The sequence below is a fragment of the Heteronotia binoei genome, chromosome 9, assembly GCF_032191835.1.
Source record: "Heteronotia binoei isolate CCM8104 ecotype False Entrance Well chromosome 9, APGP_CSIRO_Hbin_v1, whole genome shotgun sequence".
NCBI classification, from domain to species: domain Eukaryota; kingdom Metazoa; phylum Chordata; class Lepidosauria; order Squamata; family Gekkonidae; genus Heteronotia; species Heteronotia binoei.
In genome coordinates this window covers 89,271,307-89,288,135 of record NC_083231.1, presented here as the reverse complement: position 1 = coordinate 89,288,135, position 16,829 = coordinate 89,271,307, and the positions used below count along the sequence as shown (strand labels likewise).

Genomic DNA, 16,829 nt, shown 5'->3' with positions numbered 1-16,829 from the left:
AGTTTGTCATACCATATTGCCACCACTCTTCGTCTTCTTCACACCTTGGGTCTGCAGGTCAGTTTGGAGAAATCACACCTTACACCATCACAAACAGTTCAGTTCATAGGGGCTTTGCTGGATACGAACCTTCATCGCGCTTTCCTGCCTCAGCAGAGAGCGATGGACATTATCAACCTTGTCAAACTTCTGCAGAGTCTAAAGTGGGGCACGGCACAGCAGCTGCAGCGGATGCTGGGGCTGATGACGGCGACTACAAGCATGCTGATCTTTGCGAAGCTGAGGATGAGAGGCCTACAACTTTGGTTTCTTCGTCAGTTTTGGCTGTTAAGGGACTCACCTCGAAAGAGCTTTGTAATTCCACCTGTGACACTTCAAACACTGCAGTGGTGGAAATCAAAGGACAACATTTGTCAGGGACCTCCCTTCCACCTACCTGTACCAACAGTGACGATTACAACAGATGCATCTTTATGGGGTTGGGGGGCCCACATGGACGCTCTGTGTGTGGGGGGCCCTTGGTCTTTGAAATTGACTCACTGCCATAAAAAATTACCTGGAACTGCTGGCAGTTCATTTTGCTCTTCGATCCTTCCGCCCCATGGTGGCGGGGAAGGTTGTTGCTCTGCTTACGGACAATACCACTGCCCTGTGTTACATCAACAGACAGGGAGGGACAGTTTCTCGACGGGTCTGTGCGCTGGCACTGGAACTGTGGTCGGAGTGCCTGGACCACGACATCTTTGTGAAGGCTGCACATCTCCCAGGGGTGCTCAACCTGCAAGCAGACTCCCTCAGCAGGGGTGCAGCTTCCCCGCACAAGTGGGAGTTACAGTGGCGCTTCCTTCAACCCATGTTTCAGCTCTCTGGGGGTATCCTCAGGTGGACGTCTTTGCCACAGCCGAGAACCGGAAGTGTCCTCTGTTCTGCTTCAGAGGGGGCTCGGATCCAGAGTCATTGGGAGACGGTCTGCTGTTCCCGTGGGAAGGTCAGTTCCTATATCTGTTCCCACCTCTGCCACTATTGACAAGGGTGGTCAACAAGATCGCAAGAGAGAGACCATGCTGCATCCTGGTGACTCCGTGGTGGCCTCGGCAGAACTGGTTCCCGATCTTGCTCCAGCTGGCAAGGGGGGGTCTTCTACCAGTTTCTGGCGGAACCGGATCTTCTGTCAGCTCAGGATGGTCATGTATTCCATCACAACGTGCCCCACCTGAAGCTGACAGCGTGGTTCATCGACCCTGTGAGTTCTCCAGCAGAGTCCAACACGTTTTCCTGGATAGCAGGGAGCTGTCTACCCGCGCTTCTTATGATAGGAAGTGGCGGAAGTTTCTTCAGTTTTTAGTTGATCCTACAGTTTCGCCCCAGAGGGTGGGACTGTCTGTTATTTTTGAGTTTTTGTTATCTCTGGTGGATGCTGGCCTTGTTTTTTCCTCCATTAAAGTTTATCTGATGGCAATATCTGCATTCCATGAACCAGTGGAGGGGCATTCAGTTTTTGCACACCCTCATTCTAAGAGATTTTTGAAGGGTTTGCTTAGGCTTCATCATCCTTTGAGATCAGCCCCACAGTTGTGAGATTTGACTCTAGCGTTGGACAGGCTGACTCGGTGTCCTTTTGAGCCGAAGGCCACATGCTCGTTACAGCTCCTATCTTGGAAGACTGCTTTTTTGGTAGCCATCACATCAGCATGCCGTGCAGGGGAGCTCATGGCTATGCGTTGTGACTACCCATATTTAGCTTGTCAGGAGTCTGGAGTGTCCTTAGCTCCTGATATTTCCTTTCTCCCCAAGGTGGTTTCTCAGTTCCACCTTAACTTAGAAGTTTGGTTGCACGTTTTATCCTACACCTTCCTCGGATGAGGAACGTAGGTTGCATGCTTTAGATGTTAAGTGTGCCTTATTGTTTTATTTGAGTCGCTCCAAGAGTTTTCGTAAGGACCAGCATCTTTTTGTTTCTTATGCTGCTCCTAAGTTAGGTTCCAGAATCAGCAGCTTTCAAAATGGCTCACTGAGACTATTAAACTGTGTTATTTGTTGGCTAAGAAGCCATTACCTGGGCCTATTCGCGGACACTCTACAAGAGCGATGGCGACGTTGATGGCATTCCTGAAAGGCGTTTCCCTGACGGACGTTTGCAAGGCTGCCACCTGGTCCTCTCTGCATGCCTTTATGAAGCACTACGCACTGGACGTGCATGCTCAACAGAGGACTCGTTTGGGAGCTGCGGTGCTGCAAGCTGCAAGTCTTCCCGCCTCCAGGTACGTCTTGCTTGCTAATCTCTCATAAGTGTGAAGCACAGAGACCACGAAGAAGATAGACAGGTTGCTTACCTGTAACTGTAGATCTTCGAGTGGTCATCTGTGCATTCACACTACCCGCCCTCCTTCCCCACTGCTGACAGTCTCCCTCCAGTAGGGGCTTCCAGCGGTCAGGAAGGAACTGGTGGGATCCTCGTGCTGGCGCCTTTGAGCATGCGCACTGGGTGTCCCAGTGCGCATGCCCGTTGGTGCCGAGTGCGAAAAAATCCCGGACTTTTTAGGTACCGATTCGGGGATCAGCGCAGGCACTCTATCCCATGAGTGTGAATGCATAGATGACCACTCAAAGATCTACAGTTACAGGTAAGCAACCTGTCTTTCTACAGTGCCTGCTTGTGCTAAGGAAAAGCAGTTCTATCACTACAATCTTTTTTGCATGTTTAAGACATAACGCAACACATTTCTGATATAATCATGCAGATCATCTGTTGTATATTCTATTACTCCATGTGCATGCTATATGTTTTATTAAAAAAATTAATTGAAGCTCTTAGCAGTCTTTGTGCTATTGCTTATGCCAGTAGAATTATGCTTTATGTGGATTCCTTTCCTCGCATATATTGCTGAATTCCAAGCCCAGCTTTCCAAGCTTTTCTGCGCACTGTCATAGTTCTAAAATAAGTGAATTATACTTAATATACAGTCTGATGATGATGTATAGCTTTATCTGGAAATACTTCTTTTTCTTTTCCTAGTGAAGTCATTCATAATTTAATCCTAAACTGTCTTTGGAGAAAGTTACATAGAACTTGCTTCTGAATAAACATGTATGTAATTAGCCTATGTTCAACATTGTGTCATAGTATGAGCATTTGCATGGTATGTCCTCCTTTGCCATGCTTCCTAACACACATGGGGGCGGGGGTTGTCGTGGGATAGAAGGAGATTGGTAAAAAAAAAAAAAGGCTTTGTATACCCATTGTCTTGGCTCTGAGTTTGGCTAAGAACAATTCTGCTAACTTCTGGGAGTGAGATTTGAGGCCTATTTCAGGCCAAGATTGCTTTGAGATATTCTACATTCAGCACCTGGAGGGAGAAAAGACTTGCTTGCCAAGCAGAACCAATTTGCAGTTTAAATTGTTTTCATGTGTGACTTTAATTTTAAGACAGCATTCTATCCAGGCAGTTCCTACATACTACTAAAAAGGTTAGACAAATAATACAGCCCAGCTGTTGTGATTTACCCAAACAGAGCTGTAGAATTAACTAAATGATTATGTGACAGTAGCTCCATAGTGGTTGTAAAAATTGATCTATTAAGGTTTTTGAATATTAATGCAAAGCGTATTTTTCTTCCACTTCCAAAGATATAGCTTTTATATGTATTCATATTCAGGATGCTGGGCTTTATGATGATAAATTTGTCTTCTGCAAAACCAGTATTTTTTGCACAGTTTCATGTCCTGTAAACTGTCTTAACATTGTAAACAATACAAAACAGTGTCAGATTTATGTTCCTATTTCTGAGAAGCTAGCTGACAAATTCCCGAGGGTGGCAAGTGGCACAGAGAGAAACAATAGCTCTCTTTCACTGCCTAATCACTTGGAGATAATTCTTATTTCCTGTGGATGATCTGATTAGTGGTTTCTTAGTCTGGTTTGAGCAAGTCCCCAGCAGCAATGGCAGTGGCTTGTTTCAGCTACGCACAGTGTCACGTTCCTCTTAAAAAGAAGGCTGCCCTTCACAGGTATGTTAGGATATAGATGCAACTCAGGGATCCTTGGGGGAAATTCTTCTGAAGTCTTAGTGATGATATCTGATTTGCTAGCTGTACATTTTCTGCTGCAAAAAAACACACCTAGGAATAATCCTGACTTCAGAGCAGTAGTGTCATGTCATGTTTAACAGCATTTAAAAAATTGGTTTATTTAGGAAGATAGTACCAGTAGTTGTTACTGCATGAATAGGTAGCTTCTTATCTTATCTAGTGGTTGTAAAAATTGATCTATTAAGGTTTTTGAATATTAATGCAAAGCGTATTTTTCTTCCACTTCCAAAAATATAGCTTTTATAAGTATTCATATTCAGGGCTTTATGATGATAAATTTGTCTTCTGAAAAAAAAAACACACCTAGGAATAATCCTGACTTCAGGGCAGTAGTGTCATGTCATGTTTAACAGCATTTAAAAAATTGGTTTATTTAGGAAGATAGTACCAGCAGTTGTTACTGCATGAATAGGTAGCTTCTTATCTTCTATAGAAATTTCAGATCTACCTGATCACTAGCATTTAATTGCATATGCATAATGGTTTCTCTGTCAACCGATATAATCTTCTTCATACATTTGACATAAAGGGTTCTGGACTTTGAAAACTTACGTCACAATAAATCTTTTAGTCTTTTAGGTTCCACCGAGCTCTTTGTAGCTTTTAGAAGTAGAGGGTTTTTTTTAAAAAAAAATCTGAGTTTCTCTATTTAATTTGAACACAGCTTTGTTATATCCAGGTGGGCAGCCATGCTGGTTTGAAGCAGTAAAAGCAAGTTTGAATCCAGTGGCACCTTGAATAAAACCTTTTTGGTTTTAAAGGTGCCCCTGGACTCAAACTTTGTTCTACAGCTTTGTTATGGCAGTCTGTTTCAGAATAGCTATATCATGCTATAAGTCTCGAATGTGTCGCCAAGAATGATTGCTAGTTCTGCAAGTAGAATCATAACTAAACATAGTACTTCGATATATTTAGTAACATCTGTTCAAAGGGTTGATGGTTATATGTTTGCATGCCTGTTAAAATGATATATTCAAGGTGTACTAAACATACACAGCTCCTTCAATCTTTCCTCATAGGATTTTGTCTCCAGACCCTTCACCAATCTCTGGAAACGTTCCAGCTTGTCTGTATCTTTCTTAAAATGGTATATCATTTTTTGTACTGTTCATCTAGGTCACCTTTTATCTCATGTTCTGTTAATTATGATTTCTTCTAATGTAGATGTACAGTTAATCATAGTCTAGGGAATATGCTGCAGAATCACTCTCTTCTTCCTGTACCATCCTTCAGTTTCAGTCTATGGCATAAAATGCTGATCTGTATTGTTACCCTGTCCTAAGTAATAGATTCACAATATTTGTAAAGGGATTTTTTTTGTCACTTTTGCATTGTTGTAGCTGTGAAAGAAATATTTTTATTCCTTTTTACAACATATTTTGCCTTAAATTCCTGTTTCATACCCAAAAGTCCATTATCTACAAAATGCTTTGAGAGAATTCCTGTGAGAGAGAATGAGAGAGCACAGGTGAGGTGAGGTTCTGTTTCAGCATAGGTGCTAGAAGAAAGATGGTCTCTTCCGTAACAGTTTCTGATGCAAGGTGATAATAAAATTCATTGTTTCATTAATTACTTCAACTGATAGAAAACAACTTTTTTGTTTAGAGACATTTTGAAGGCAGTACCCTTTTCAAACAAGTTTTATTGGCTACAGAATACATTTTAAACTTAAAGTATAGCTCCAGATATATATAAGACAGATATGTGGAAGGATGATGGCTCAGTGGGAGAGCAGCTGCTTGGTAAGCAGAAGATCCCAGGTTTAATCCCTGGCATCTCCAACTAAAAGGGTCCAGGCAAATAGGTGTGAAAAACCTTAGTTTGAGACCCTGGAGAGCTGCTGCCAGTCTGAGTGGACAATACTGACTTTGATGGACCAAGGGTCTGATTCAGTATAAGGCAGCTTCATATGTTCATATGTACTCTAAGATCTTGTGAAAGTAAATATGTAACTACAAGGCTACTTATTGGCAGATCACATGACCCTTTGCTGATGTATGCACTTAATGTTAAACTAGAACCAATAATCCTGGTAATATAGAAATTGTTTAGATATTAAGAGGTTTCTTTTATTTTTGAAAAAAATATTTATTTATTGCTTCAGATGCTTGAGTTCTTAAAATACCAGTTAAGTTTGAAAGTTTATTAGTGAATTGGACCTATAAAGTGTAATGATGCAGTGGTTATGATTTCTATCATATTTTACTCTTGTATGTTTAGTGTTTAATTATGGTTAAGGCTTGTAATATGTACAAGCTTGAATTATAAGTGATCATGGTTCAAGAAAATGATTCACTCATTTTTGATTTGTAACTGCACACTTGTTACTTGCTTTCTTAAATTGTTACTGTATGTTTCAGACACTTAATGTCTTAGCTCAGTAGTGAGCTAATTCTTTCTTTAAACAAATCAGCTATTAAAACATGGTATTTACATGCTTTAGAAGTGTTCAAATAATATTTTAGTAATATAGAAAATTATAGTAATATAGAAAATTATAATGTATGAATAACAAATTTAGGGTACAAGGAACCTTGGTTCTTAAACATTTAATTAGCTGAAATTATTTTGAAATAAGTAAAAGGAATGAGTGTTCTTCTGAAGCGAGGAATCTTCAGGAAAAATAGAATTGTATTACTGAAACTACATTTCCTTCTAACAACCTGCAAGCACACATATTGTAAAACCATAGAGTTTCCAACAATTCTTGGAGGAAACCTTTGTTGCTTCCAGAAAAATATCCAAAAGTGCTACACTCCAAGCAGTGGTGGTCAGCAGGAGGCCTGACCAGCCTTGACCAGTCAGAATAGAACCTTAATAAACCATTGGTGTAGTTAGTATAACACAGCTTCATGTGTTCATCTTCTTACATTTTCTCTTTTAGTAATTTGCTGGTGGTGTCTGTGCTTTTCCAAAAAGAGAAATTCTAGAGCTTCTCTTTGTAGGAGATATGTGATACCTCTCTAAACCCTACTTTAATTTTTTTACAATGTGTGTGGATGGAGGCAGCATTTCTTTATGATGGTGGGAACAGACTCTGTGTATGCTCGAGGTACAATCTTTTTACTGCTATTTCTGCTTAAGGGGTTTATGGCAGTGCAGTGGAATGGACAAATCATAATACTCTGTGTTTCATTGCAGCTGAGCTGTAAAATGGATCCAGTGTCCACTCAATACTATAGATAATGACCATACATGTACGCACATGTTGCATAATTTTGATTTGATTTACTACTGTTGTCACCTAAAGCGATTTCCTTACATACAGTTTTATTTTCTGCTTGACACATTTAGAGTCTGTTGTGTTGATCCTGTCATTTTCCAACAGATCAGGCTGCTAGGCTGTGCCCATGGCCTGCTGACTCTATGCAGAAGCATGTTGGAGGGTTTAGCTACACTGATGAAGTGTTGACTTTTTCTATTCCCTTTCAAATGTTCACATTTTCTTGTTCTCTTTTATTCAGGATTTTAGTCCGTTCCTTGATCAAAATGGCTGGCAACAATGCAGTTTTGAACAGGCTGGAGCAGAAGGGAGCAGAAGCAGATCAAATTATTGAATACCTTAAGCAACAAGTTGCTCTTCTGAAGGAAAAAGCCAGTAAGAAATCATTAATCCTTTTCTATGTTATCAGATTGTGCTTAAAGTGAATAAACATACTCTTTCTTCCCTTTCTTCTGCGTGTTCTGGCTTAACCACACCCATCACATTCTGCTTTCTGGAGGTTAAAGGTGGTTCCCAGATCTGGAAAGATGGAAGATGTGAGCAGAAGTGACTTCAAACATTTGCTTTTGATAGGGTGGGCTCCAAGCTTGTACCACAAGACTTCTTTTTGTGTTAACCTTAACTTAGTGAATATTTACTTTAAAGGGGAAAAACTGGTCTAGAACCATGATTATTTTTCATTCTTTTGATGTATCGATTTCACTTGTGTGCTTTTAGGAAAAGCAGTCATTACAGGGTTAATTGAGGGACTATAACACAAAGCAAGTAACAGGTACCTGCCGTCACCATTTTTAGTATTCAGTCTGGAAAGTTTTTTAGCCGATATATCTTTTCTAAGTCCCAAGGAGAATTTTTGGCCAAGAACTGACTGACACATGTTCAGCACCCTTTCTACATAGCCCAAAGGTAGTGTCTCAAGAGTTCATCTTGCTGCAGTTTACAGTAAAATGCTTTGTCACCTTTCTTCTGGAAGGGAGGACACTCTGATACACTTGGGTTCCTCTTCCCACAATCCCTGGAGGCAGGAAATCGATTGCACTTTCCATCTTTGAAGTGGAGAGGAGCCCACCCTCAGTCTTTTTCCTGCATCCTCCGGAGACAGTAGGATTTAGAGGGCGCCTGAGATTTTAATTTAAGGAGCAACTTTGGTTGCACTTTGTTTTTCTCTTTCCATGTGTGTATCTTCCAGTATGCCTTTCCCCTTGTTTAAAAAATAGACTGTTCTTCTGGCCTTATCTTCCCCAATGCTGTTTGCCTGCTGCTTCAGTCACAGCGGTGTCTGCAGCTGAGGTGTCTGACCATGGGACCTCTGAGAGAGAGTTGGGGGAGGTGATCCCCAGGTAGCAGAGTAGAAAGTCCCTGTAAATCTGCTTGCCCAGCCATCCTGCTGCAACAGAGCTTTTGGAGAGAGCCATTGCCTGGTTTGGATCATGAAGAACAAATTAACAAAAACAGGATGAATACAAAAACCCACTGAGAATAAAGACTGCTCAACTTGTTTTGAATAGTGTGTGTTTAACATATGGTTTTCCCAAATAAAGTACTGCAGATATATATTAAAATCACTAAACAGAGACTTTCCAGCTAGGGTTGGTTCCGAGTGTCCTCCTCATCCTTGAAAAGAAGGAATTTTCATGATAAGTCCAATGTACAGTTCTTTCTTCTTGGAAAGGAAGCTTTTTTAAAAAAATAAATAAAGCTTTTGGCTATAAGTTCCATTCTAATAGGCATAAAATAACAGTTCCAAATTGTATTCTTACGAGAAGCTTATAGAACAATTGATTTCTTAGAACAGGTGCCAAGTAAAAGCAAGAGAAAGCATGTGAGAGAGAATGTGATAAAATAATCTCATTTTAAAATGCTTCTACTCCACTTCTGAAGTTTAGGAGAAGTTTTCAGAACCAAGTTCCATGAAATTATTTGCTATGTGTTACCAGATATTCTTTTGGTGTTTGGGCAGTAGTGCAGATATTGTAAAGTATCTTAATTTTGATAATTGCAGGAGTTGAAGTGCTAAGTGGTTCCGTGTATGTACTGTGGAAGAGCAAGGGACAGAAGTTAAATCTCCCTAGTGGTCCTTCTAAGCTGAGTTAGTGAGAGCTGGCTCACACATTTTTGTCTTAGCTCAAGAAGAATGGCCCCAGAGCCAACTAATTTATACAGTAGCCAATTCACTCACTCACAACTTTAATGCCAGTAGCTCACATAGAATTTTTGCTCACAAGATTACACAGCTTGGAGGGAGCACGTCCTAGAATTTTAACAGCAGGAATATCTTTATTTGTTGTGTTTAGTCTTTTTCTATTGTCTTTCTCTTTTTTAAATGCTGCTGGTAGAGTTCTTTTTCACATAATAAATCTGGAATTTGTGAACTACAGGAAACTTAAGGATGGATCCAGCAAGGATCCATCCATTCAGTAGCATAACAGAACAAGCTACCATTATTTTAAAATTTTATTTCTCAAACATATACCTCACCATTCCCTCAGCAAGTGAGGTTTAGGGTGGTTTGCAGCAAAGTAAAATACAATTCAATAAACAGTTTTAAAAGCAATAGTGATAATAATAATTAAAACCAACTATAATAATCTCTTATTGAATGTGACTGCATTCAGCAACTTAACAGTAAAATGGTCTGGTAGAAACAATGCAAGAATTGCAAGACATACGTAACAACTATAATTAAAAGCCTGTTGGAAAAGCTATGTCTTGCAGGCTCTGTGGAAACTATCAAGGTCCTGTAGGCTATGTATATCTTCTGATAAAGCATTCCACCAAGACAGGGCAACCACAGAGAAGGTCCTTGCCCTAGCAGAGGAAGAAGAAGAGTTGGATTTATACCCTGCACTTCACTTGGAGCCTCAGAGCAGCTTACAATCTTCTTCCCTCCCTCTCCCCACAACAGACACCCTGTGAGGTAGGTGAGGCTGAGAGAGAGAACTGCTCTTGAGAAAACACCTCTGAGAAAACTGTGACTGACTGACCCAAGGTTACCTAGCTGCGGCATGTGGGGGAATGGGGAATCAAACCTGGTTCTCCAGATTAGAGTTCACCACTCTTAACCACTGCACCAAACTGGAGAGGTGAGCCAATAAAGGGCCAGGCACCATCTTTTTTATTCTTTTTGTTCTTTTGCTTGTGCAAGGGCTTGATCATGGTGGATCCAACCCTTAAATATGCTCTGTGACTTTGTGAATGTAAACTTCATTATTTGTTTGCTGTCCTGGATTGTCTTTGAAGACAAATATGTGAAGAACAGCCTAGAGTTGTGATTCCTCTTCTGAAGTGTAGGAGAAGTTTTCAGAAACAAAGTTTCATGAAAGTAAAACGCATAGCTGTTTATGGGTCAGCATAGAGTCAAGCTTGTAAAAAAAGTGAACTTCAGTTTACCCCCTTCTGTAATTTGATACTTGTAAATCCTAGTGGGAATTTTGTCTTTTATAGTCTTGCAGGCATCTTTGAGGGAGGAAAAGAAGCTTCGTGTAGAAAATGCTAAACTGAAGAAAGAAATTGAAGTACTGAAGCAGCAACTGATCCAGGCAGAAATTCAGAATGGAGGTGACTGAACTAGGATTAAGGGAGAAGTGTTGCTTTATACAATCAAACCTTCTTTCACCTTTCTGTAATTCTTCTTTTGAGCATGTTTTGCACAGCTACAGCATCAAAGGCATAACAGCAAATATTTACCTACCATAGGTGTCCTTAGGAGTTTTATGAGAGAATGAATGTTGAATCAGAAGCTTATAAGTCTCAGCTTTTTTATTATTCTTGAAAGTAACTGTCTAGGCAACCTGCTTACTAAGGATTGAAAGTACATGGGCATGCCTGATGAGGTTTGAGGTAGGCAATAAGAGTCAGATTGCTGGACTGTATTCCTTCCTCCAAGGCAGATCCAGCAAATCACTGCTGCTAAGAATACCTTTTGCAGTCAGAGGCAGAAAAGAGTCATTGGATCCAACCGTGTAACTTCAGTCTGTTTTTATTGTGCTTAGGTGTGAATGTATTCCAACTTGTAATTACCTTTTTAATTACGCTGCTATCAAATGTTATATTTATTTATTAGATTTTTTATCCCACTCCTTTCCCCGCCAGGCAGGGCTCAGGACAACTAATAATTAAATAACAACAAAACCAGTGTCACAATTTAAAATCAACTTTACAGTTAAAAACATGTGGCTCAGACAATCAAAACATATCAGATGTAACTTTTAACAACTTCCAGATATGGATAACCAAGGGGGAAGTCAGTACAGTGGGATTCGTGGACCAGCACTATGGAGGCCAAGTGGTTTTTCTGGCCTAAACTGTCCTCAATCATACACCCAGTGGAACATCTCATCTTACAACCCCTGCATAATTGAGCCAAGTCCCCAGGGGTTGAGTTTCATTAGACAGAGAGTTCCACTAGTTTGGGACCAGAGCCGAAAAGGCCGTGGTCAAAGACCACCGGACTGTTCTGGAGCCAGGAACTACCAGTAAGTTATTGTTGAATGAGCATAATGCTCTCTGCAGGGTATATAGGGAGAGGTGGTCCCATAGAAACAGTGGTCCCAAATCACTTAGGACCAACATGTATTGGAAGTCCCTGACCCAAGGAGCATCCGGCTATCCTCAGTCAGACCCAGGACCTTTTCAGGTCCTCACACTTTATATATATACATACACACACACACACACCCATGAAATAAGGGCCTCACACTTGGAGTCAAAAACCAAAGTGTATGTTTGATGCTACATTCTACTCCCAGCTAATATTTTACAATCTGCAGACCCAGGATGTAAAATTGACTGGATTTTAAACTACAGTAATTCCATGTATTTAGTTAAATTTAACCCATTCCTGTTTTGCACATAAGGTAATTTTCTAAAAAATAATCTTATTTTGTGATTAAATCTAGTGAAACAGATCCCTGTATCACACAGCAATATAGCTTCATTTTCAGAAGGTGTTCCCCAGCCTACGTCTACAGACATTGCACCACCAGCTCTTAAAGACCAATCTAAAGGAGCTGGTGAAGAAAAGAAGAAAAAAGAGAAAACAGAAAGGAAAGGTAATCCTACAGATATACTTTGAAAATGTTCTGTTGCAATTTTGTTTGCTAGCACTGGAAAGGAAAACTAAAAGTAACCAATGTAGAATTGTTTCAGGAAAATTACTGGCATGAAACTTCAGCATACATTTGAGTCCATTGTAGAACAATCCAGTGGTGTTACATTTGTTTTCTATGTATGTTAACATAAAACTTTTAAGGCTGGCTTATTGTATGTGCATTTAATGCAAACACACTGTCGTTTAAAGTAATATTTATTAGACACTTTGAAAATTAGTAAATATATTATTATTAAAATAGGTTGTTGGATCACTTTTTGTTTAAAGGAAGTTTATTGGCATGGAATTGTAATAATTGTTCTGTGAGATTGTGGTGGTTGTTCAGAAATATATGATAATGGGGTGCTTGCTTGAATTAGGAATTCTTTGTGAATGTAGTTCAGCGGGTTAATGTGCTTTCTGATTTTTTTTAACTCTTAGTAGGAGAGAAGAAGGAAAGAAAGCAGCAATCTGCAAGTGATGTCTCAAAACCTGTAGATGTTTCTCATCTTGATCTTCGAATTGGTTGTGTGACAACAGTAAAGAAGCATCCAGATGCTGATTCTCTGTATGTTGAAGAGGTTGATGTTGGAGAACCAAATCTTAGAACAGTTGTCAGCGGTTTAGTGAAGCATGTTTCTTTAGAAGAGGTACAGATAGAATTCTTTTCATACATTATTTGGCTAAATGGCATTTGCTTTATTTTATATACTTTTATTAGATATTTATTATAGTACTATAGTACTAGCAATATTTGCTAGTGGCAGTTGCAGTGGAAGTATTATTCATATGTGTATTAAGATACTTTGACATCCTGAATTTATTATAAATTAAATGTAAGGATGTGAACAAATGTGACTTCTGCTTGTGGCATTACAAGAATCTGATTCTGTCTCAAGGATTTGTTGGTTCTCTTCCAGAGCACAGCACAGAGGGAAAAGCTAATAATAGGCCCTTACACTGCATCTTCTAGGCACTTATCATTGTAACCTGATATTTTTTAGTGGATGTTACGGCAATTGTGGTGTCTCTTCCCCATTAACCAAGTAATAATGCTTAACTGCCTCAGTCCATTAATTAAGCAGTTAACACACCCCTATTGACCATGTGTACTACTTTGAAATAGAAATGTGTGGAGTTTAGTTTTCCTGAAGGCAAAAAAGAAAATACAATATAGATCTGTAACTTCTGTGTAGTTTACAATATTATCATCTCCTAATTTTGTACAGTTGTACTGAATATGCTTTATGACAGTCTAAGCAATTTTGTGTATTACTTCAAATAACTTATTCTAATGCATATGTATCATATGGTATCCTGAAATAAACATTTGTTTCATGTTTACCTTACTACTGTAACATTTTCCATGCATGAATATATTCAGCCTGAGCAGCAATTCTTAATTCTTCCATAATCCAATGTAGCAAAACATTTACTATTAAGAAACCAACAACCCTACCTCCTTCTAAATGTCCATCAGGTGGGGACCAGATTATTTGTGATAAGACACAGGGCTTCAAACAATTGTTGAAATCCTGAATCCATTCGTGGGGTGGGCAGCATACAGATTTAAATAAATAAATAAGAGGTTTACTTCCAGGAAGGAGAAGGAGGAAGTGGCTGCTGTTCAAGAAATACAAATCCCAAGTTCCTCTGATCACACAGAACTAGTTTTGTGGTTCTTTGGGTCCACTTTATTGTGCTTAGTCTATCATAGCAAGAGCCCCGTGGCGCAGAGTGTTAAAGCTGCAGTACTGCAGTCATAAGCTCTGCTCACAACCTGTGTTCGATCCCAGCGGAAGCTGGTTTCAGGTAGCCAGCTCAGGTTGACTCAGCCTTCCATCCTTCCGAGGTCGGTAAAATGAGTACTCAGCTTGCTGAGGGGAAAGTGTAGATGACTGGGGAAAGCAATGGCAAACCACCCTGTAAAAAGTCTGCCGTGAAAATATTGTGAAAGCAACATCACCTCAGAGTCGGAAACGACTGATGCTTGCACAGGGGATCTTTCCTTTTCCTATCATAGCACCAGTCTTCCACATTTGATTGTGCTGCTCATTTTTTCTGTGCCAGGAAATAAAAGACATATTTTGTATAGTCAGCTCTGTGGTTAGTGTTTTGGCTTTTTTTTTTTATTAAGCCAGCAAGTGCATAAAAATATGAGAGGCCTTTTGTTGTTGGCTTCATCTGCAGTCCAGCATGCTTTAAAGCGACCAATATATTGCTTGTCTTTTACATAAAACACACTGGAACCACCATAGTCCAGACAGCTTGGAGAACACCCAAGCGCTCCAGACTTATATTCAGGGAAAAAATCTTCCTGGCTTGAAATTACTCTAATGTCGGATCTTGACTTGTTAGAAAGACATTCCAAAACAATATTCCATCCTGCCTAGTTGGCTGTTTCTTCTTGTGAAAATTCCTGGTGCTCCAAAAGATGGGAAATGTCTCTTCCTGGTTTCAGTTGGTCTGCAGATGGGGACAGCCCAATAAAAATGCCATTTAAAATTTTCCACTAATTTTCTGAAGCCACTGAAGCTGCTAATTCTTAGCAGTTTGCTTAAAACTATCCCATAACTTTGTGCTTCAGATTGTGAGAAATAATGGGCTAAATCCTCCTTGTTAACTGTGCTCATTGTGGAACATTCATTTGACACAAGATGCTGTGTGCTGGATGAAGACTCTGCACTATTCTGGTTTCCTGTTTAAAAAGTATTAATTTTCACTTGTTATTTCCACATGATGGATATGTTAATCCAAAAAGTGCTTCTAAAGTTGCATGTATGTAAGGATATGAACTGTAGAAATAGTGTGGAGTAGGAGTTCTGAGCGATCTAGGACATAGTGAAACAAATCCAGTTTTTTAAAAAAAGGATTCCCATTTATCAAAAGAATTACTCATTTCCAAGGGTAAACTCTTGATTGCAGTGCTCTGCAATGGAGTCTAGTTGCTCTGTTCATTAGTGGTATTCTTCCCTAGAGAAAAAACAGAAGCATTTATAGTTTTAAATTAATGAGTTCTAGTGCATATTGTGTAACCATTTTAATTTAATTTGTTCCAAAAACATCCCGTCACTGGGAAATGGGTTCAGTAAGTGTACATACCATAATTGCATCCTGAATGGTAAACCACCTGGTCATGGAAAGGATAATTAGCTTAGAAGAGTTTTTTAAAGCAAAACTTTTAATGTAATAATGTTAAGAGTGGAAACCCAGAACCACAAAAGCATCGACGCCAGTAAAACATTGTTTCATTATCCCAGCACATCAGGACACAATGTGAACTTATTTATTGCACCCTGTTGTGTCTGTATTAGAAGACAGTGATTTGTAATTGGTTATTTCCTGGCTTTTACGGCTGAATTATAGTCTTGAAAGAATGTTAATTGTTACTAACACAGTGGTATCTGTGTGCTTGCTGGTGTTTTACTGTGTGTTGAATGCATTATTTTTCTTTCTTTCTTGTGGACTGTGAAAAAAAATTAAAAACTTTTTTTCTCAAAAAAAATCTTTTTGCATGTACAGATGCAGAACCGGATGGGAATATTTCTTTGTAACTTGAAACCAGCCAAAATGAGAGGAGTGGTGTCCCAGGCTATGTTGATGTGTGCCAGCTCACCAGAAAAGGTGGAGATTCTGGCTCCCCCTAATGGGGCTGTTCCTGGGGAGAGAGTCACATTTGAAGGTTTTCCAGGTAAGAAAATGTATTTATTTATTTACCTTAAATTTCTATCCTGCCCTCTCCGCAAGCGCACTCAGGGCGGCTAACAGTCAGTTCAGACATTTACACTTTCAGTTTAAAAACCAATAAAATACAATTACAATTAAAACATTCTATGGAGCTGTCTTCAATATAGGTAGGTTCTTTTTCCTGATGGTGATCATATAATAATCTAAAGAGCTATGTATTGGAATGCGATGGGGGGAATCAGTGAGTGAACTTAATATGAATTCTAAAATCAGCTGATGAAATATTTAATTTCAGTAAAATACAATATACTACACAGGAATTTCAGAAATATTTAGTAGTTCGTTGAGGCTAAAAATTAAAATGATGGTTTGTCCTCATGGCTTAATACAGCCCCAAGTTATGTAGAAGTTACAGAGCTGAGTATTAAAGAGTATGCTTTGTTTCATCTCTTCCCCTCCCAACCTTTCCTTTGATTTCATTTGTTTGTCTCCTTCCTCAGTAATGGAAAAATCTTAGTTATTTGCTTTCTTTCCTTAGGATAGTAGACTCAATTCCTTTAAAACAAAACAATAAGACTTGGATCTTAACCTCTTTTTCACTGGTAGAAGGTTCTCCTGTTCACAAGGGAGCAATGTGCTTTTTACCAGTAACCCCCTCCCCTTGCAGCTATTCACTTTTGACACTCAGAATGTTCCTAGAGGTCCACAGGGGCACAATTTCAGTGGACAAAGAAGAAGGG

The 16,829-nt window shown here is 39.4% G+C and overlaps 1 protein-coding gene across 3 annotated transcripts in view; it reads left to right on the top strand.

Annotated features, from left to right (window-relative positions):
* The window catches only part of AIMP1 (aminoacyl tRNA synthetase complex interacting multifunctional protein 1), a 44,396-nt gene that overhangs the window by 8,043 nt on the left and 19,524 nt on the right, over positions 1-16,829 (top strand). For all 3 annotated transcript variants that reach the window (XM_060246957.1, XM_060246958.1, XM_060246956.1), the window contains 5 exons: positions 7,555-7,688; positions 10,758-10,871; positions 12,212-12,364; positions 12,844-13,052; positions 15,925-16,093. In XM_060246957.1, the coding sequence (XP_060102940.1) occupies positions 7,580-7,688; positions 10,758-10,871; positions 12,212-12,364; positions 12,844-13,052; positions 15,925-16,093 (754 nt within the window). In that variant the 5' untranslated portion in view covers positions 7,555-7,579. The remainder of the gene's footprint in view (positions 1-7,554; positions 7,689-10,757; positions 10,872-12,211; positions 12,365-12,843; positions 13,053-15,924; positions 16,094-16,829) is intronic.